The 23,067-nt window shown below is 39.7% G+C and overlaps 1 protein-coding gene across 3 annotated transcripts in view; it reads left to right on the top strand.

Moving 5' to 3' along the window:
* LOC147311907 (inactive dipeptidyl peptidase 10) overlaps positions 1-23,067 on the top strand; it is a 145,363-nt gene that overhangs the window by 80,486 nt on the left and 41,810 nt on the right. For all 3 annotated transcript variants that reach the window (XM_086266235.1, XM_086266234.1, XM_086266236.1), the window contains exons 4-5: positions 15,444-15,538; positions 15,826-15,900. In XM_086266235.1, coding sequence (XP_086122361.1) covers positions 15,444-15,538; positions 15,826-15,900 — 170 coding nt within the window. The remainder of the gene's footprint in view (positions 1-15,443; positions 15,539-15,825; positions 15,901-23,067) is intronic.

The following is a 23,067-nucleotide window of genomic DNA, read 5'->3' as shown; positions in this document are numbered from 1 at the left end:
AGCATCTGCAAATTTATTTGCCCACTAGTCTCTTTGACCATTACTTTCACTCTTTATGATTGTAAATAACTGTGAGCCAGCTTGTCTCTTAAGCTGTTTTCATGCATGTACTCCTACAAACTTCAAGAGAATCAGGCAGCACACAGGATGACTACACACAAGGTGTGAATACATTGCACTATTACCTGGGCTCAGACATCACACAGACTTTGCATTAGGAAGCTGGCAGTAAAACACCATTTAACTAAGATGGACATTTGCATTCTCTCATCCACCCCCACTGGGTAATGTCGACATAATTTCAGGCTGCAGTGCATGAGTGAAAATAGCTTTCGCAGCACCTCAAGTATATTTAAGAAAGTTTCACTTTTAATTTATACATGTACATTCCAATAAGATTATAGTGTTGTGAATGTGACTGCTGTATTGCCTCTTGCAGGGTTCCAGTAACCTTATGAGCATATAGTACATGTAATGTAGTAGACCTGACTGCACTCTATTGAGTTAGTAATGTGTTAAAGCTGGAAAGACATACATCATATGTACAGCTTTTTAGCAAAGAGACGGCACATAAGCTGCAACAGAGAGCAGGCAGAAGACAGGGAGTAAATATCTTCCATCTATGTCACCTGTTCAACTCATTGAGTTATACCAGCACAGTGGTGAAACAAGGTAATCAGAGTTTATTACTGCCACTAAGGACTTCAGACTGCTTTAAAACCTTTGCTCAAAACCTTATGGTACAGCTAAGCAAACAATTTCACTCTGGATACTCTAAGACTTTAAAGAGAGAGCAAAATAAAATTCCCCACCACAATCTTTATAATCCACCAAAGCTCCAATAATTTTGATAATCAAACTTGACCTGATGTTACAGTTTGTTTTTTTCCCCACGCAGTTATATTATTTTTACATAAAGTATATACACGGCTAAGAAAATAACACTTTTTGATCAGAGTATAGCATCAACTCATTTAATCTTTAGGGATATAGATCTGATCAGTTAAGTGTCAGAGGTGTTTGTTAATTTGTTTCAGACACTTTTGCTGTGCCTCCCAGGAAAGTCTAATGAGCATGGATTGTTCAGCATGACCGGTTTGATAGTGAGTCAGTGATGGTCTGGGGAGGCATATCCATGGAGGCTGGGCAATGGCACTCTGACTGTCATTTTGTATCAAGATGAAATCATTGGACCAATTTGCAGATTGTATACTGGTGCAGTGGGTCTTTAGTTCCTTCTGGTGCATGACAATGCCCAGCCTCATGTGCTCAGAGTATGTAGGCAGTTCCTGGATGAAGGAATTGATAACATTGCCTACCTACCACACCAACCTGACCTAATCCACTAGAAAACCTTCTGGGACATTATTATTTTAGTCAATCCAGCTCCGCCAGGTTGCACACCAGAGTGTCCAGAAGCTCAGTGATCTTTGAATTCGATGCGGTCGTGTAACACACACTGCCACTGGACTATAGAGAGCAGTGGAGACATGTTCTCTGGATTGAGACATCACACTTCTCCATTTGGCAATGGATTTGTTAGATGCCAGGAGAATGATACGGGTCTGACTGCATTGTGTTAATTATAGTGTGGGGTTGTCTTTCAGGAACTTGGACTTCACAAACCTCACAAATGTACTTCTTCCAGAATTTTCAAAAAATTGCCATAAACAATTACTGCTAACAATTCTAACCTTGTGGAAAGCCTTCCCAGAAGAGTTTCAATTGTTATAGCTGCACACGGTGGAGCTAACATCAAAATAAACCATGTGGATTAAGAATGGGAGGTTTATTTGAGTATGCTGTTTACAGTGTTGTAAGTTACTTTAAATTAGTAACTTAGTTACATTACTAGTTACTTCTATCAAAAGTAACTCAGTTACTTCAAGTTACTCGTTACTTTCAGAGTAACTAGTTACTAGGGAAAGTAACTTTGGTTTTACTCAGAATTCTCTTGTTAATGTGTTGCTTCCGTAACTGGATACCCAGCAAGATTGCCAGTCTTCTAGCTTGCTTACTTGCCACAAGTGCACTGTGCCACCTACCAATAGAAAGGAAAAAATAATGTGCACATTTCCACGAGAGAAATCCCACGCCTGATTTTATCCTAGCCTGCTTTTTACATCCAACACAAAAACTGCAGTCGTGGTGCTTTCGATTGTACTCAGAACTCGGAAATTCTGCCTTCTGAATTGGAAGATGTAGGTAACACCAGACTGAAGATGAGCTGCATACAGGGCTGGACTGGGACAAAAAAATCGCCCCGGGCATTTTGACTAGAGACTGGCCCACCATTATAGGAAAAATCATAAAGCCTTTGAATGAAAATAAACGCTGTTGTGACAGTGATGTACACTGTTCTGATGGTATATATGCATCAATCTATCAATTGTTTGTTGCAAGACTCAGATAATTATTTTTTTAAAAGTGAGACATTTTAAATGAGAATAAGAAAGTATTTCCTTGTGCCCCCCTTTCCCTTTAAATGCCCTACATGGACCCCTGGCAACACTTTGCTAGACCCGCCCCTGCAGAGTTACCAGCTGTCAGCTATTTAGAAAAGGATCCTGGTGTTATTTATCTCTCAGAAACAGTTCATAACTTCCCTTCAACTCATTCATGTCACCTAAAAGGTAAACCTGTTTCTCCATCACCTGTTCAGCTCTGATGATTCAGTAAGGACATCTCCTGGTTTCATCTTCATGTTTCCCTCTCACCACATATTCAAACCGATATCATGACCAGCAGGTTTACAGCTGTGGCTCCAGCCAACATCAGCTGATACTAGAAATTAATATTAAATAAATTCTAACAACAGCTGATCAAGCTTAAAAGTACTGCTGTTGTTTACCGCGACATCTGCTGGTTTCCTCTTTCTGGCGCAAAGTGGACAATAAATAAACAAGAGAGAAAAGCCGATCAGCTGATCATTGATCAGTTTCATGATTGAAGTAGAAACAGGAGAGGGAGGGTGAGAGGATGAGAGAAGAAGAGGCAGCTGTGCAGCAAACACACAGAGTAACTCCAGCTTTGTGTCTTTGTCATTGTAGCTGAAGTCCGGGACAAACTGTTCCTTTTCACCTCAATACGAAACGCGTAATATTTTCTCTGAATACCAGACGATTCCGTTTTTTACGGGACGGTTGGCAACTCTAATAATTAACCTTATGAACAAAATAAAGTTCAACATCAGTAACATAGCACCACCCAGCTGTATAGAAACCCCGTCATGCTAGCTAGTACGCAGTACGAAAAAGTCAACACAACGAAAATAAACTCCACCTAAACTTAAGATAAGATAAGATAAGAAAACCTTTATTAGTCCCACACGTGGGAAATTTGTTTTGTCACAGCAGGAAGTGGACAGTGCAAAAGTTATGAGGCAAAAATTAGAATACAATAAGAATAAATACAGTACACAACTGTACAGAATAGAATAAAATAAAATACTATATACAGTAGAATAAAATAAAATAAATATACAATAAGATAAAAATAGAATACAAATACAAATACTATATACAACTGAGTAAAAATACAACGATGACAGAAAGGATTATTGCACTTAGTATTATTGCATATGTATGGATGTGTGTGCTTGATCAGTTAAAGTCTTTATTATGGAGTCTGACAGCAGTGGGGAGGAAAGACCTGCGAAATCTCTCCGTCCCACACCGTGGGTGCCGCAGTCTCCCACTGAAGGAGCTGCTCAGTGCTGTCACAGTCTGCTGCATGGGGTGGGAGATGTTGTCCATCAGGGATGACAGCTTAGCCGCCGTTCTCCTGTCACTCACCACCTCCACTGGGTCCAGAGGGCATCCTAGAACAGAGCTGGCCCTTCGGATCACCCTGTTCAGTCTCTTCCTGTCCCCAGCAGAGATGCTGCCGCCCCAGCAGACCACGCCATAAAAGATAGCAGAAGCCACAACAGAGTCATAGAATTTCTTCAGGAGTGGGCCCTCCACCCCAAACGACCTGAGTCTCCGCAGCAGGTACAGCCTGCTCTGCCCTTTCCTGTAGAGGGCGTCTGAGTTATGAGTCCAGTCCAGTCTGTTGTTCAGATGAACACCAAGGTACCTGTAGCTGTCCACAGCCTCAATGTCCATACCTTGGATGTTCAGTGGTTGCAGTGGAGAATGCTTGTGCCTGCGGAAGTCTACCACCAGTTCCTTGGTTTTACTGGCGTTGATCTGGAGGTAGTTCAGCTGGCACCAGTCCACAAAGTCTTGGGTCAGACCTCTGTACTCCTTGTCGTCCCCATCAGTGATGAGGCCGACTATTGCAGAGTCATCAGAGAACTTCTGCAGGAAGCACTGGGTGGAATTGTGGGAGAAGTCTGCAGTGTAGATGGTGAAGAGGAACGGAGCCAGAACCGTTCCCTGTGGGGCCCCCGTACTGCAGACGACCCTGTCCGACACACAGCCCTGAGTCCTCACATACTGTGGTCGGTCGGTGAGGTGGTCCAGGATCCAGGTAGTGAGGTGATGGTCCACTCCAGAGTTCACCAGCTTGTCCTTTAGAACCGAGGGAAGAATGGTGTTGAAGGCACTGGAGAAATCAAAGAACATGATTCTCACAGTGCTTCCAGCGGTCTCCAGGTGAGCGAGGGAACGATGTAGGAGGTGAATGACGGCATCATCCGCTCCAATGCCAGGCTGGTAGGCAAACTGAAGTGGGTCCAGTGATGAGCTTATTAGGCGCCGAAGCTGAGCCAGGACCAACCGCTCCAGGGTCTTCATCAGGTGGGATGTCAGAGCCACCGGCCTGTAGCTGTTGAGGTCCTTGGGGCGTGAAGTCTTTGGCACTGGTACAACACAGGAGGTTTTCCAGAGCTGTGGGACTCTTCCCAACCTCAGGCTCAGGTTGAAGAGGTGCTCCATCACCCCACACAGTTGGTCCGCGCAGGACCTGACGACCCTCGAGCTGATGCCATCTGGACCCGCTGCCTTCTTGCCATTAATCCTCCTCAGTTCCCTCCTAACCTGGGTGGTTGAGAGAGACAGGCTGGAGCCTTGTGTTGAGTGTGTATTGGATGCTGTTGTTGGGGGTGGGGGGGAGTGAGCAGGGTGAATAGAGGAGGTGTGAAGTGTCTGAGGTGGAACAGCAGCAGTGGGGGTGGGTGAGTCTGCAGCCGATGTTGCAGACTGCCTCATGGCTGAGTCAAATCTGTTGAAGAAATGATTCAGTTCATTTGCCCATCTCACATCCCTCCCAGGCAGAGTTCTGCTGTTTGTGGCCCGAGATGGTTCTGAGGCCTCTCCAGACTTCACCAACGTTGTTTTGTTGAAGCTGGTACTCCATGTTCTGCCTGTAGCTCTCCTTCCCATTCCTTATCAGTCCCCTCAGCTCTCTCTGCACCCTTTTCAACTCCTCTTTGTCTCTGGATTTGAAGGCCCTCCTCTTCTGCTTGAGGACGGTTTTAATTTCTGGGGTAATCCAAGGTTTGTTGTTGGAGAAACACCGTACAGTCCTGGTAGGTACAGTGTTATCCACACAGAAGTTTATATAGTCAGTAATGCATGTAGTAAGGCTGTCGATGTCCTCACCGTGGTCATCACAAATCACCTCCCACACAGTCGACTCAAAACAATCCTTAAGAGCCTCCTCGCTCTCCTCTGACCATCTCTGTACTGTGCGGGTGGCTGGTGGCTCCCTGCGCACTAAGGGCTCATACACAGGGACAAGGTGCACCAGGTTGTGATCAGATCTGCCCAGGGGAGGGAGAGGTGATGAACTGTATGCCTCTTCTGCATTGGCATACAGTAAGTCCAGTGTTTTATTGACTCTGGTTGGGCAGGTCACATACTGGGTGAAGGTGGGCAGTGTGGAGTCCAGTGAGGCATGATTGAAGTCCCCTGATATTATGAGAAGGGCTCTCGGTGATTGTGTTTGCAGTCTGCTGACCACAGAGTGGAGAGAGTCACAGGCTGCATCCGCATTGGCCGAGGGGGGGACATACGCTGTTATCGCGATAACATGCGAGAACTCCCGGGGCAGGTAGTACGGATGCATGCTAACGGCTAACAGCTCAATGTCTCTGCTGCAGAGTTGCTCTTTTACAGTGATGTGCCCAGGGTTACACCATCTGTCGTTCACAAAAACTGCCAGTCCCCCTCCTTTCCTCTTACCGCTGTCTCTGGTCCTGTCCGCTCGCAGCAGCTGGAATCCCGGTAGTGTCACGCTTGTGTCCGGAGTTAGCGATGTTAGCCACGACTCCGTTAGCATCATGATGCTACATTGCCGGTACTCCCTCTGTGACCAGGTTAGCGACATGAGCTCATCCATCTTATTGGGCAAAGATCTTACGTTTCCAATAATTACAGAAGGAAGAGATGGTCGATAACGTCTCCTTCTCGGGCGACGGCGCTCCTTCCCAGCACGACACCCCCGTCTTTTCCTCCTCAGCTCGCTGGGAATATCGGGTCTGTCCGCCGGCAGTACCGCTGCAGGACTCAGCGCTAACAGCTGATCCTTACTGTAAACAAAGGATCTCTGCTCTGGGTCCCCAGACACGGGTGAAAAAAGTAGAAATAAACTGAGAAAAACGACCAGGACTAGCACAAAACGGTAGAACATGGTTGCAGAGTCTAATTACTAATACGTTAGTTATAAAAAAATTACGAGAAAAAAGATAAGAAAGAAAGAAACTCAGAATGAGCAGAGCTGCTGTAACAGGCTGCCGCACACGGGGGGCGGAAGTTGATATATACTAAACTTGGTTCATATCTGACCCAGATGGACTGCAGGTTATAACTACCCGAAGTTCAGTTCACCTGACACTCTTGGACCAGCGGCCGCTTCGGGTCTCTCCTCTTGCCTCCCTTTTCCTTCATCCACCTGCTGGCTTCCAACACTTGCTAATGTTATTGAATCTGTGGAAGCTCCGCGATAGCCACCACACAAAGTAACGAATAACGAGCCTATCTAAATCCCAGTAACGAGTAACGCGTTCCTGGTTTCGGCATAATAACTAGTTACCGTGCTCGTTACCACAATAATAACGTAGTTACTGTAACGCGTTACTTAATAACGCGTTAGTCCCAACACTGGCTGTTTATCTGTATTTCTCAATAGATCAGGCTACAATAATAATGGATGTTTCTATAGCTTGTTATTGGCAAGAAATGACAAGCTATAGTTCATATCTGAGCTGCTTACTTACTGTGTCAAACCAAATCAGAGTTTTCCTCAGAACAGAATGAAGGCAATGTAATGTGTATTTAATTTTAGGATGTTCTTCTCTTTTCCTGTTTTCTTCCATTACCCACTTTACATGTGCTCAAACAGCCTGCAATATAATTACTATGTGGTCTGCTTTAAATGACTGAAATAATAATTAGAGATATTGAAAACATGCCTTTGAAACCTTCTCCTTCTCCTTTTAATAATTTAAAAGTAAACTTTACTTCTTCAACACAAAGTGTTATCATCAGTGAATTTTGATTGGTTTATAGTCAACTACTGGAAATGAAACTCTTAAGTGACACTGGGAGAAATCTAATAGTTTTGTTTGTTTCTATAAAGAGGCCAAGATGCACTCTCCCTGCAGACTCACCATGAAAAACACATCAACACAAGAACCACTCATCATAATGGAAGGACTTTATTCTTTAGAGGCTCTCTGGTGAATGGTTTTACACCATATGTCAGTAGTGGTGCTTTCAAGCTGTCTGAGCTATCCTTTGTGTGACAGGACCACTGCGGTTGGCTCCTCTCGGTCATGCTTAGTTTTCTGCTCCTGAAAGTCGGACTGTGCAAATCTATATGGTCCTCTCAAATACTGCCTGTCTTACATTCAGCAGAATAAAAGTCCCAGAGTAATCTTTGAGGAAGCCAACTTGCACTTCAAAATTGGCTTTTTTCAAAATATAGGTTTCTTTGTAAAAGGACACAGAACTCAATGAGATCTTTGTAGAACTAGTTTCTGAAAGTAGTTTTACAACTGAAACTGAAATGAACTGATACGTTTTGTTTGAGGCAGAGATATTATATTATAACAATATAATATGTGTCTGCAATGTGTTAATTTTCATGAGATTAAGTGATTTGGAACAATACACATTTACCAATCACACCTGTTTAACCGCTTGTCTATGGAAAGATCTAATCAGCCAATCAGAGCAGCACCAACTCAGCACATTTAGGCTTGCAGACATGGTCAGGACTGCTAAAGTTTAAATCAAACATCAGAATGGGGAAGAAAGGTGGCTAAGTGGCTTTGAACGTGAATTGGTTGTTGGTGCTAAAAAGAGCTCGAGTATTTCAAAAACTGTTTATCCCCCATTACACCACCTCTATTCAAACTAGAGGCGGTGTAATGGGGGATATTTCTGTGGCACATTTAAGTAAGGATCGTTTAAACACCACAGAGTATTGTTGCTCACCATGTCCATCCATTTATGACCACAATATAACCCATCTTCTGATGGCTGCTTTCAGCAGGGTAACATTTTATGTGACGAAGGTCAAATCATCTCAAATTGACCCCATAGCCTCCAGATCTCAATCCAATGGAGCACCTGTAGGATTCAATCCAATGGAGCACCTGTAGGATGTGGTGTAATGTGAGAACTCAGAGTATGGATGTGTAGCCATGGTGCTAGCTAGGCATAAATAATAAAGTGGTTGGGGGATGTATATATTCTGTTAATTAAGTGCTGATTTCATCATAAACACCTCATGCATTTACATTATCACCACAAGACATGATAGCTTCTCCACAATGAAATGCATGTCAACCTTTTGTCCAGGCTCAAAAAGAACACCCAATTATTGACTTATTGGCATCAAATCAGGGATAAAGATTTTATACACACTAGTAAAGGCAAAAATAAAATCATGTTTAGAAACTCTGCCAGACAGAGAGAAAAACAAGTCTCTGGTCTCTCTCTCAGTTGCTTCACTGCGTTCTTGAAATGCATAATAAACACTCTGCCAAGGGCTCTTTAAGTCTTTACTCATTCATTACTAGGTCCACTTCGATCAGAAAGGTACAACAAGACAAACTTTTATTGCTCCAAAGCACCATATGTTCATATTATATCTGCAGGGTTCTGACAGGGTTATAGTTTAATACGAATGGCTCTGCAGTGCTCCGCCAGTGCTGAGACTTTCTGACCGCCAACTTACTTTCACCAACTGATTCAAATTTTTCAAGGCTTATCTGCAGTAAACCGTAACAGCGAGTGTATCCAATTGTGAATATCGGCAGCTGCTACAAGGACCTCAAGAACATTCAGAATGTGATGCACTGAATCAACACTCCATAAAACCGAGGAGTATAAGGTGGATCACAATAATCAATCACAGGCAGAAATGTTGCTTCCACATGTTCTTGTGGAATTATCTGCTTTTGCACTCAGGGGTTAATAGAAAACAAAGTAAAGCTAAAAGACGGAAACATTTTGCATTCTTCTAACGTCTTTGCCATCAACTTTAAAAGGTGTTTAATGCTGACTGAGGGCCTACACAGATATGCTGTGTAATGTTAGCTTACCTATTTATTTGACAATACCAGTCGTTGTCAACTTGGCAGTGCCTAGAATTAAAGATAGTCAAGGTAAATGTAGTTTAATACTACAGGTGACAGAATTCTGGAGACAGCCATGTCATTTTGTGGAAGATGTCAGAATAATTGGCCTTTTTTTTGCTCATTCTGTGAGCCAGCGTGTCATTCATTGTGCCTTGCTGTTCACAGACTGGCACTCTGTGCAGTGTAGAAAGATCAAAATCAAAGCTGGTAACCGTCTGGGAAGTTAAGAGGTGTACAGCCTGTCACCTGCTGCTCTTCATTTAACCACTTGCAGTGGCTGCTCCTTCTTTTTTCCCATTACTCCCTGTGATATTTCAAAATGACCTGTTGTGGAATAATGCTAACGATGACACTGTTGTGTTTTTTCCAGTGCAACCTTATAACCGAATGTGGAAAAGTCACCAAAACAGAAATCTTTTTTTTTTCTTCATGAAGACAGATGTTTTCAGTGCATCTCAAAAGGAAGTGTATTAGTCAAAAGCACTGTTTTATGCAGAGAAAGCAGGGAGATATCACCATGGCAACCAAGAAAAGCTTTAAAATATGTGGCAAAGGTTGCATTTCAACCCAAATCATGACATTTTTTAAAATTTCAACCAGATATTTATAATGTTTAAACTTAAGAAAGTCAATGCCTATACTTAGTAAAGCAACACATTTTTTTAACTTATGATGTAGTAAAATTTATGCAACTGCTGTGATGTGTATGACACAAGTATGGGCCTCTGGTGCGATTTGTTTCAACGCCAACCCCAAACCTCCAACCTCCAACCTCCAAATTTTTGTCTTTTAAAAGAGGAAAATATTTACCAGTTGCCAGTGTCATGGTTTGAGTTAATGATCAAGTGAAAACCTGTTTTCAGACACCACATGAAATGGAGCGACAGTTACTAAAATTAAAAAACTTTTGTTTTCAACCTCATAATGAACAAGAAACAAATCAGATGGAGTCCACGGTCCAAAAGTATAAAATAAATTCAAAAGATGGTACAAAAACCAAATATCTTGAGACTAAATACACACAGCAACAATCCTGAAAAAAGGTGAAATCTAAACAACAATAAAGGGTGAAATATGGAAGGAGGTAAAAGAAAACAGAAAGACCAAACAGGGACTAATCTTTGAAAATTAAGCAAGAAGTAAAATGAATCAAGAAGCAAGGGACCAAGAATCAAGCCACACACAATAAAATGCAGACTGGGGAAACACAAATGGCTCATAAAACAGGAAACCATGGGAAGAGAAAACTTTACAACAATAATGAGAGAGGATTATAAGGACTAACAGCCACTAACATCCAGATCACAATACTGGAAATAGATAAATACTGTACTGTGCTGTGTCAGTGTATGATAGGTTCACCATTGTGTTATCTCATTTGCTGACAGATAGTGACATTATTTAAACAAGAAATCTTCAAAATTGGCACTTTAAGTACTCTGAAGCACACGTCCCCTACCTTGCTATTACTTGCAAACAACTGACAACATCTCAGTCTAATAAATAACAGTGACAGAGCACAAACTGAGTTCTTCCCAGATGTTGACACATTTTAAAAGAAATGCCAAAAAAAGTTCAGACTTTTATTTGGAGTATGAGCAAAGCTCTGAAATCCCAGAATCTTGTGTCATTAGATGCACTAGTCCCTGTGTGGCAAATACTGACATCTCTCAAACTCTGTGCCTCCAGTTTAACCGAAGAGCAATGAAGCAGAAAGAAGCATTTGAGAAATTGATTATTTGTTTAATTGGCAACTATTTTAATTAATCTCTGAAGTCCCATTTTCTGGTTTCATGCTTCTCAAGCACGAGGATTTGCTGCTTGTAAATATCTTTGATTTTTTGACAACAACAAAAATGCAGTTTATGTAAAGTTATAGATCCTATGATTAGTTGGCTAATTTGAGAAAGGTTAAATGAAGTGACACTGAAAATAATCATTGGTTGCAGCCCTGACGTGCATTCATTTAACCTTTAAAATAAATCTCGCTCCTCAATTGATCAGTTGTGATCGACAAGGACATCAGTGTTTGGTGAAAGTACTGCAATGTGAAACATTAATATTTTCTTCACCCTGTTATATTTACTTTGGGAGCTATAAATGACTTTTTGTCAGTTTTCAAACAGTGTCAGCAGTGGGTACTTCCTTAATTCTTGTCCTCTGCCTAAAAGTGGCAAGTCATTGAATAGTTGAGACACTTTAATCACATCTGAGATTACATGTTGCCGTTATCCTCGAAGCAATTTCTCAAGGAATTGTCCTCAACTCAGGAGGACACTAGCCCTATTTTTCCAATTACCTCTGCTTTAAAATGTTTTTTTTATAACCAGTGATTTGCTACACGTGCTGCATATAAAATATGAAGGAAAAAAATGGATTGTGGTTTGTTTTACTGTGGGTAGGAGTTTCTAAATGACAAGAGCCCTTTTGAGGATTTGCTTGCCTGTTGAAAACAAGCAATCCGTCTGTATTTCATATTTATTTTCCTGTCATTATACTCTAAAGTGTTTTGAGTGTTTGAAAGTCAACGGCTTTCTTGACTGAGATTGATGCCTCCGAGCTTATTCGTTGACATTTACATGAGACAGGGGCCCTGGAATGATTCAGACCTGTCAAATGCATTAATGGAATTCCAGCCTCCGTGGACTGTAATGCTGGTTTGGGATTAGATGAGAGTTATTGCAGGAACTCCTGTTATTGTTTCTACTGTTGAAAACTGAGTTTTTTTTAGACAGGCCGTTCCAGGAAAGTTTTTTCTTGATGTTTGCTTATGTGACTTTTGCGTGTTTTTTTTAATTTGGGTTTTTGGAGACCAGAAACATTTGCCTGGAAAGCACAGTGGGTCACCTACTGTTGTTTTAAATGTTCTGTATAAATAAAACTGCCTTGACTGGACTTATCTGTTTAATGTCTACCAGGAATTCTAAACTTTTGGTCTTTACACATGGTCGGTGGTTGAATAGAATAGAATAGAATAGAATTCAACTTTATTGTCATTGCACATGCACAGGTACAGGGCAACGAAATGCAGTTTGCATCCATCCAGAAGTGCTTTAGTGATATAGATATATTACAATATATATTAGCAATAATATAGATATGTGAGTATATTACAGAAAATATTGAAGTGCTTATCCTTGGACTGAGGTGTTATTTTCATGCCAAAAGCCATTACAAATAACATTAACAGTAGATGCTTTGCAATCAACATTTTACTTTCCTTTCAGATTGTTGTAAAGGATTCCTAAAATGACACAAGTGTTTCCTCTCATGTAGCAATACAGATTTATTGTTGGTCACTTGCATTTTGATCTTCTTTTTTTGTTGATGATTGCATTTATTTTCTGTTCTTGAGTAGTCCTGCTCCAGAGTACGCTGTCAACAAGTATAAAATCACCACCAATCACTGATCAATCAGTTCTCAAGAAAATAGCGTCACTATTCCCAGATGATCCATTATACTCTGTCAGCACGTGGATCTAAACATTTTCAGTAGCATGTCTTTGTCTTTTGCTGAGGAGCACCAGTACTAAATATAAATTCTTAGACACAATTATATTCCTTTCATTGTTTTTTTTTTAACTGGCAGCTAATAATTCCACAAAAGTTTGATTATTCTGTACACATTATGATCCTAAAACAGAGTTCCTATTTGTACTTCTGGATCTTAAACCAAATTTACATGCAGGTTATCCTGCATTTAGATTCTGCTTTTACTTTTATTTTTGTTCTGACTGTCAAACACCACCGAGTTTTCAACAGAAGGAAAGAAAACTAAAACTGTCTGTTAAAGAGTGTTTTAATAAAATAAATCCAATCCTCAATTCATCTCATTCTCCTGTGGATTAATGTCAGAGCTGTGATATTGATAATTTAGTTAGCTTACACAGTTACAGATTTTTGCTGGCTTTCCTTCCTGGCTTCAAATATCAAAAGACCTTTTTCAATCTCACTGAAGCGCATAAAGTGCTTATGCATTCATACACCGCTTTTAATACTAAATTACTCAACAGTGCTTTTCCTCCCTACCACTCACTCATACTATTGCTTTGTCTGCAGCAGATGTGTTGCTTTCAGCCTATTTATATTTTTCTCATAATATAATTTATCTCTCTTTATAACATGAGCTTATTTGCCACCAGGACACTTATTCAGAATTGTGATTGATCAGATGCTGCCAGTGTCACCCCTTTCACAAGAACACACAGGGGAAATCCAGGGTTAACTTAGTGAGATGATATCTAGCTTCAAGTGACCAGTAACCCTGACTGGCAGTGTTAAGTAGATGAATCCTGATAACACAAAGATACATTTGTCACTCACTTCATAGTACAGGCCTCAGATGACAGTACGCTACCCTTTCTCAAACCAGTATACATAGTTTTACTTACCTAAATAATCACTTAGGTTGTGGGACAAATGTGTATTCTATTGTAGAATCTAGCACTTCTCATTCCCAGTGTTTTAGCTGCTTGCTCTAATTTTTGCTGTTAACTTAGTTTGCAACTTTGAAAAAACATTTTTTCCAACTTGGGTGAGTGGATGTGTGGGGGCTGGAACTGTATTTTGCTGCACGAAAATGTAGTCCCGTAATATTTTCTGGAGTCAAAAGGTGAGAAGTTCAACTGTTGCAATTCATCAGGAACAAAATGATCATCTGCTGACCAGTTTTACTTTGAAGAAACTAATTTTACCTTGAGCACCTTGAAAAATGAATTTTAACCTTTTCTGCCTCTGGACTTTATAAAACAACTTTCAACAAATGAGACTACAGCTTCAGAAAAATTCAAATATGTGTTTTAAAATCCACACATAATATGAGCAGTGCATCTGGCAAGACTGAAAACTCCATGGGAGAAAACAAGAAGACATCTCCAGTTTTTACTTTATTTGCAAAGATATGGTCAACATAAGCAACCTTGGAATGGTAACAATTCCCATTAAAAGTTCCTGCATCTAGAAAAAACAGGACAAAGATGAGGAACAGCAACAGACAATCGAGTACAGGCAAAGGGAGCAATGCATACATAACTGGCTAGTAGCAGAACAAAGCACAGGTGGAAACAGTCAAATACAAGCAAATACGATAAAGACAGAGACACTTACTAAGAAAGGAAACAAGAAACACAAAGTAAAACCAAAACATAGCTCATCAGAAATCTAAAATTTCTAAACTATAACAAGAAGACAGAAAGACTAACACAAGACATGAGAATAAAGACGGGAGAACACAGAAGGCAAAGGAAGAAAACAGCACAAAGAAATAAGGAGATAACAGAAGTAATAGAAACCACAGCGAGCCTAATCCACAAACAAATAGCCGGTTCCAATACCCATCTGACACGGAGGTGCAGATGAGAGCGTTTCTGAAGTATGCAATCTTAGATTATATAAATAATGCAAACTTTCAGGACCACATCACAAATTCATGTGGCTGAGGTTGCCTCGGCAACATTAAAAATAAACACAGTCAGCTGCAGTCGAAACTTCATGTGTTTTAAACAGACCTCTTCTGTCCAGAGGGGAAAAAACCCACCTCCAATAAATAATATTTTGTTCATTAAGAGATTGTGTTCATTGGGAATTGTGAAAGAAGAAAATATTTTGAATCTTGATTTTTATTATATTATTATTATTATTATTATTATTATTATTATTATTGTTATTGTTATTGTTATAGCAATAATAGGTGATGGTTTTATGTTTTTTTTTAATAAATATCATTGTTACTGATAGGAGAAGAACTTGATTGCCTTTTCATGCTTGTGACTTTTGTTTTTATTCATGTAATCTATGTGTAGGTTTCCCGGTTTATGTTCAGTACGTGACCATTGAAAAACAGGTTGAAAAACTCATATCTGTTTACATACAAACATTGCATATCAATTTAATGCCTCTATCTGTCCTACAGAGGATGAAATAATCTTTCGAAGCTGGGATGGAGACGTTTTCAAAGTCAACACACGCACCAACGAGACAGACCTTCTGTTGAAAAATACAACATTTGTAAGTAAGAAATAAAAATTAAAAATCTCAATGACATATTTTGTCAGTATTGTGATGCAAGACTTTTTTGTGGGTTGCAACATCTTGGAAAGAGCAGCCGTTGTGACCCAGCTCAGGCCACTCAAGCCACTCCATGCACTGATCTATCAGAGTGTGTATGTTGATGCATCAAGACACGACTAGTTTGAAAAGTGTAGGTGTTCAGCAACCCGTGAAAAGGCTCATTGTGAAAACAACAGCAGCAACTAAAAACTCACACTCTTCTCATATTCTTGTTCTTCCCACAGGCGACTTTTAAAGCGTCAAAGTTCGCAGTTTCTCCAGATCTGAATTTTGTCCTTTTGGGATATGATGTCAAGCAGGTGAGAAGCTCTTAATATTCCCATTGTATACATTCACTGGTGTTTGGCTTGAGGCTGCTTATACTGGAGGTTTGCAGTTCATGAACCATGAACTGCAAACTGTGGAGATATCGTTTTGTGCAGTAAGTCAACACAGAGCTGGCATGATGGTATAACTTTAAGGCATATAGTCAATAAATTAGCAGGTTTGATTTGTGAGAATATAACATATTCAGCCATGAAAACTACTAATGACGCAGTGCAAAAGTGATGTGTAAACACATAAAAAAGAGGCGATTGAAGAAGAAAACGCTCAGAGTGTCATGGAAAGGTCCCAGGATCTTTGGCCTATTGAAGTTTAACTAACAGAGGGTTCAGGGGTCTCTGTTCCAACCTTAACAATAAGCTTTATCTAAAATGAAAGTTTTATACAAAGTCTTAAAAATAGAGAGGGTGTCTGTCTTTCATATCCAAACTGGGAGCTTTGGATTAGAAATTCTAACAACCACTGTAAAACACTCTATTGTGACAACATGATAGTATGAGGTCTTTAAGATATGATAGGGACTGATTCAAGTCAATTCAATTCAATTTTATTTATATAGCACCAAATCACAACGGCAGTCACCTCAAGGCGCTTTATATTGTACAGTAGATCGTACAATAATAGATACAGAGAAAAACCCAACAATCATATGACCCCCTACGAGCAAGCACTTTGGCGACAGTGGGAAGGAAAAACTCCCTTTTCACAGGAAGAAACCGCCAGCAGAACCAGGCTTAGGGAGGGGCGGGGCTATCTGCTGCGACCGGTTGGGGTGAGAGAAGGAAAACAGGACAAAGGTGTCTGTCTCCTTAATCCAAACTGGAAGCTGGTTCCACTGAAAAGGGGCCTGAAAACTGAAGGCTCTCCCTCCCATTCTACTTTTAAATACTCTAGGAACAACAAGTAGGCCTGCAGAGCGAGAGTGAAATGCTCTAATTGGGTGATATGGTACTACAAGGTCATTAAGATAAGATGGGGCCTGATTATTTAAGGCCTTGTATGTGAGGAGCAGGATTTTGAATTCAATTCTGAATTTAACAGGAAGCCAATGAAGGGAAGCCAAAACAGGAGAAATCTGCTCTCTCTTTCTGGTCCCTGTCAGGACTCTTGCTGCAGCATTTTGGATTAATTGAAGGCTTTTCAGGGAGTTTTTAGGACATCCTGATAATAATGAATTACAGTAGTCCATCCTGAAAGTAATAACTGCATGAGCTTGTTTTTCAGCGTCACTAAGAGACAGGATATTTCTAACTTTAGAGATGTTGCGCAAATGGAAGAAAGCAGTCTTACATATTTGTTTAATATGTGCATTGAAGAACATGTCTTTGTCAAAAATCACACCAAGGTTCCTCACAGTGTTACTGGAGGCCAAGGTAATGCCATCCTGAGTAAGAATCTGGTTAGATACCATATTTCTAAGATTTTCAGGGCAGGGTACAATAACCTCAGTTTTATCTGAATTAAGAAGCAGAAAGTTAGCGGCCATCCAGTTAGCGGTCTTTAAGACATTCCTGCAGTTTAACTAATTAGTGTGTGTTATCTGGCTTCATGGATAGATAGAGCTGGGTGAAGAAAGAAGCTCATTTGTAACCTTTACTAAAGCTGTTTCTGTGCTGTGATGAGCTCTGAAACCTGACTGAAACTCTTCAAATAAACCATTCCTCTGCAGATGATCTGTTAGCTGTTTGACAACTACTCTTTCAAGGATTTTTGATATGAAAGGAAGGTTGGAGATTGGCCTATAATTAGCTAAGACAGCTGGGTCTAGAGATGGCTTTTTAAGTAACAGTAACTACAGCCAGCTTGAAGGCCTGTGGTACACAGCCGATTATTAGAGATGAGTTGATCATCTTTAAGATTGAAGCATTAATTAATGGCAGGACTTCTTTGAGCAGTTTTGTAGGAATGGGGTCTAAAAGACACGTTGAAGGTTTGAATTATTGAAGTTAACTCAGAAAGATCAATTGGAGAAAAAGAGTCTAAATGAATATTCATGTAGCTGTAGATAATATTACATCTGTAGGATGATTATTGGTAATTTTTTCTTTAATGATTCAAATTTTATTTGTGAAGAATTTCATGAAGTCATCACTAGTTAACGTTAAAGGGATGGTTGGCTCAATAGAGCTCTGACTTTTTGTCAGCCTGGCTACAGTGCTGAAGAGAAACCTGGGGTTGTTCTTATTTTCTTCAATCAGTGATGAGTAGTAAGATGTTCTGGCTTTGCAGAAAGCCAGAACATCTTACTACTCAACAAACTATTTCTCCAGGCTAAATGATGATCTTCTAAATTTGTGACACGCCATTTCCTCTCCAGCTTAAGAGTTATCTGCATCAGGCTACGTGTTTGAGAATTCAAGACATTATATGTGAAAATTAGTTGAAATTAAATTCTGGACCACACTATATAAGACAAATAAGGATTACTTTAAATTGTGAATGATATGAATCATGTAAATCAGGCCTTATATTCACTTTTATTAACGTTAACAATCTCCATTCTGAAACATGACATGTCACCATAAACTTCAGTGTCCTGAATTTCTAACATAACGTCACAACGACTGATCAGTGCCCTGCAGTTTTACTATTCGCTTTCCAATTTTAATATCAGCACATTACAGGTTGCATTGGGACACCACAAAAGCTAATTCATTTCTATGATCCGCTGGGCACTACAATTTTAGCAACCATCGCTCAAATTGAAGTAGATAATTGTCTTTGTGTTTAGAAGATTTTTCCAGCTGCTGACTAATTAACATTTGATGTGCTCCCAAGTATTTACAGCAACAATATATATGTGAGTGAGGAGATATATTTTTTAATTTTTACAACAGCTTCTTCTCTGTAGCAGTGAAAGCTTATTGTATGATATTAAAGAACAGATAACTAAAAAAAGCAAAGCTGAAATAACAATAAAAAATAATAGCTTTATTATAATACAACAGATTTATTTCCTGCTAGAGGAAATTTGTAATTTTAAAACGAACGCGGATAAATTTCAACATCAGTAAGGCCCACAAATCTTTTCCACTATGCTTAACCTTTGTCTTACAGTGGTGCTTGACACACCACAAAACATAGTGTAATGGCACATTGGGGCGGGCACACTTAACCCAAAGAGCAATCATTACCTACCCTCTCCAAATCATTTTAGTGCCTAAAACTAACCAGCAAGAGAAAGTAAAAATAGAAAGGGGTGAAAAGGAAAAAAAATCAACACTCTCAGCATGTTCTGGCAACCTGTCAGCTCAGTTAAAGGTGCAGGTCTGCCACCTCACATGAAGAGTCAAGCAACACCCGATATATAAGGAAAACATTATCATTTGAGGTGAGAGGAATAATGTCCAACTACCACATGTCCTTCACTGTGAATACAGATGCAAACACCCCCTCAACACTCAGTCCATAACTGCAACAAACAAACGTGCCAGTGTATGTTTGACTCTGCTGTTTAGTATAGTGACTGCAAGCATGTGCAATACTGCATGTATGCAGTATTGCTTATTGACTGATTATGTACTATATTCTTTTGGATGCTTAGATTTTTTTGTTTCTGCTCAGCAGTTTATCTCCAACGCACATTTCGCTCTGCTGATACCAAAAAATGATGGCAACCCTTCCTTTCACAGCCTCTGAATAACTATTTGCTTCATAAATATATGTAAATAATAGCATCTTGTTATGCAATTACTACTGTAATAAGAAGGCAGATCTGGAATGGAATGGAAATACAAGCACTGTATACTTGTGACCAGGTTAGTAACTCTTGTTTAATTACTTCCTACAAATTTAGGCATCAAGTTCTAGAAAGTTCCTCCCCTGTTACCAACATCTATATACAATATATTCTCTTCCTGAGTTTAGTTACTAGCCGCTATAATGATAACGGTAATGAGATTTCCAGGTAGCTCCCCAACAATACATAAAATTTTACCTCATATTTACTAGGTAACTCGTTCCTGTTAACTCAGTCAGTGATACCATGACAATGGAAGCACTTAATGCAGCAGCAGGTGGAGCTCCTAATCAAATTTAAATAATGTTTTTTTACATCTTTTAACATTATCATTAAAGCAGAGATCATATTTCATGGTGTAAATAATACACTCTGAGGAACACTGTATGATAATGCTATTCATGAATCTTTAAATGAGTTCAGATTAATATAATAATATGCTTATAAAGCAATTATCTGGTTAAAAATCAGCATTGATGTGGAAAATTTCAATTTTTTCCACAAACAAATCCATAATTCAAATTTCCATTTGTCTGATCTCACTTCATCTCTGGAGGACTGCAGTTCCACTCTGACAGCAAACTGGCAAAAACAAGTGCATAACACAATAAACAGGGAACATTTTGTGATTAAAATAGTGCTTACTGTTAGCAGCAGAGTGCACCTGAGCCCATCAAACAGTCTTTTCTCCACAGTTCCTGTTGGTTTCTTCTTTTAGAAAAGAAGAGCAGCTGTGACTTTGTTATGCAGAAGAAACTGTGTGAATCTTTTATGGTGCTTGCAAGAAGTTATAATAGAAAATGGAACACTGTTCATTTATCGCACCGGAAAACTAATGCTGTGCCTGCATTCAAAAGCAGTGAAATTGCTTGTTGCAAATCACCTTACGTGTCTTTCCCCACTCTTCCATTCTGTAGGCTGCAGGAACATCTTGGTGTCGGTGAACTAAGCAGGCTTCATAATGAGCTCTGTGTGCTTGATGGGACTGACACAGAGATTTAGAGGTGCTATCTCCTCCTGAGATGGACGGAGTAGATGTGTTCATCATGAAAGTGACAGCCTGAATCTATGGAGAGTAATGGCATGCCCCCGCACCACTGTCTCCAGTTGTCTCGTGAATTTATCATAATCATACTCTCTCTCTCTCTCTGCTGTACTATACTGCTGCGTCAAAGGTTTCCATAGATTTCTGCCCATTTTTTTTTTGGTTTTTTTAACGGTCAGCAGCCTTCTGACATTAAAAAAGGACATTTGTCAGAACTTGTACTGGTACATTTACTTTTTGAGCTGGTGATTTTTGCAGAGTATCGATTGCTTTTCATTAGGACGTGCATGTTAATGAAGTGTAGTGAGCAAAGAGTGCTAATTACCGCAGTCGTCCATTAGCAAAAGCATTGAGGAAAGTTGATCTCTGAAACTATGCAGAAATGCATTTGATGAGCCTCATTTGTCTTTTCCGCACTTGTTACTTTCAAATCAATAGTAAAAATGGCTCAGTACATCTCAGAACTACAAATGAACGTCTATCATCATGGAGAAAAACCGAACTGTCTTTCTTGTCGCATGGTCTTTGTTAGCACGTTTATAAAAACCTACAAGCTCGTCTGATTAGTGATTGTGTTTTGATGGTGTTTTTAGTAGCACAGCTGTTCAGAAGCCACCATGTGAACTATACTGCAAATGAGAATTGGCAGTCTAGATTTTTTTCAATATAGTTGCTTAACCCTTGCTTGAGAGTTTTTAAAAAGAATTTTAATGATTACAATGCAAATGCCTGTGGCAGTTGGAGGGCACTGTGCTACTTTGTTATTTACCATCTAACAAAGCTACCAAAAAGGAGAAGAAAAAAAAATAGTTTTGCACAAATTGGAGTGAAAATGTAATTTGTTCAAAATAACTGCTGCCTTAATCAAGCCAACTTTAGACTTTAGTTAAAGCTGACATTCCTCCTGAAATGTTAGGTTTTTCCTGTCTCTCCTAGATCTACCTTTCAGATAAAGGAGCATAGTGTTTCTCTGCTTTTAACAAGCAGCCAGATCGTCCTTGAGGCCTTTCATAGAGGCAAAAACAGAAGACGCCAAAGAGAAGGCGATCAGGTCACTGTGCTCCAAAAGCCTCCACCCTGCCTGACCCTTTCAGGCCTTTCAAAATAGTTAGACCTCACCAATGGATGGATCAACTCCCAAAAAAAAAAATCAATCACAAGGTTAAAATACACCAGTCATACTGGAAATTAAAAAAAGGAAAAAACTGCACAGATTGTTCGATTTTGCACACTCAATATCTTCTAAAATACATTTGTGGGCTTTCCACAGCATGTAAGAACTGATATTTTGAACATTTTATACATCTTTTTAATTTTTAATTTCCAAGACATTTTCCTCATGTCTCTGCAAACCATATTAATGTACCAGTATCAGATACACAAGTTGTGACAGCATCAGGATGACTCAGGTATGAGAAAAGCATCAGTTAATTTTTTATGCTTTTTGTTAGTCTTGATTGAGCAGTAGACTCTACTACTGCGATATTCTAAGACAGCTAAAACGAATTATTCACAAGTGGCAAGTAACCCCAGTCTGCTGAGAAGACACTACCACACAGCACATTCAAACACCTCCCTGCTGTCTGAAACAGTCTCTCCAAACATCCTCCCAACTCATGTGTCACCCCTGGCTGACAGTCTTATCAGGGAGTCATCACAGAGCTGTCACCTATGAGGGGCGTCTCCTGAATGATGCTGACGTCTTTTTTGAAGAAGGGGAAGCTTCTTTTTTCCTTCTTGGGGAATTCTCTTTGGTAAAGAGAAGAGGAAAGTCCAAATTAAGAGTGAAGGCTGGTGGCTCCATATAACTGAGCTTTTACTGCAGGGAATGGAGGAGCTCTACAGCATTTATCACCCCTTGGGTGTGCATACTCTAATATTGTTATGCTAATGCTGCAACTGATTAGCATGCCGAGACACTGCAGTATTGGACCATTATCTCAGTGAATCCGAAATAAAATGCTCTGTGAGTGGATTTTCTCTGGTCATTTCTAAAATGCTGAATTGTGGAGCACTGAAAAGTGAAAAATATTTCTGATTTTCAAATGCATATATTATTATTATCAATTGAGTATTATTCCTGAGAGGGCTGTGCTTTATGCTTTTGTTATCTTCGATTATAAATGATCAATTAAAGATTATTCACACATTACATTCTGACACATTTATATTTGTAATGGCAGAATTGTCTTGCACAACTATATATCTGAAACCTTTAAATGGGAAATCAAGTAGTATTTATAGTATACATTGTGGGAAACGGACTATTGTTTTGCTTAGAGCATTTTAGTTAAACTTCGCAGACTAATGACTAATGTCACACAGAGGGCTAGGATACTCTCTAGCACCATTACTACT

The sequence above is a fragment of the Aulonocara sp. 'chitande type north' Nkhata Bay genome, linkage group LG16 (genome assembly GCF_057382095.1).
Source record: "Aulonocara sp. 'chitande type north' Nkhata Bay isolate Kocher_YH1m ecotype deep benthic linkage group LG16, A_spYH_male_GT1.1, whole genome shotgun sequence".
In the NCBI taxonomy this organism is placed as follows: Eukaryota; Metazoa; Chordata; class Actinopteri; order Cichliformes; family Cichlidae; genus Aulonocara; species Aulonocara sp. 'chitande type north' Nkhata Bay.
This window is presented reverse-complemented; position numbering and strand designations above follow the sequence as displayed.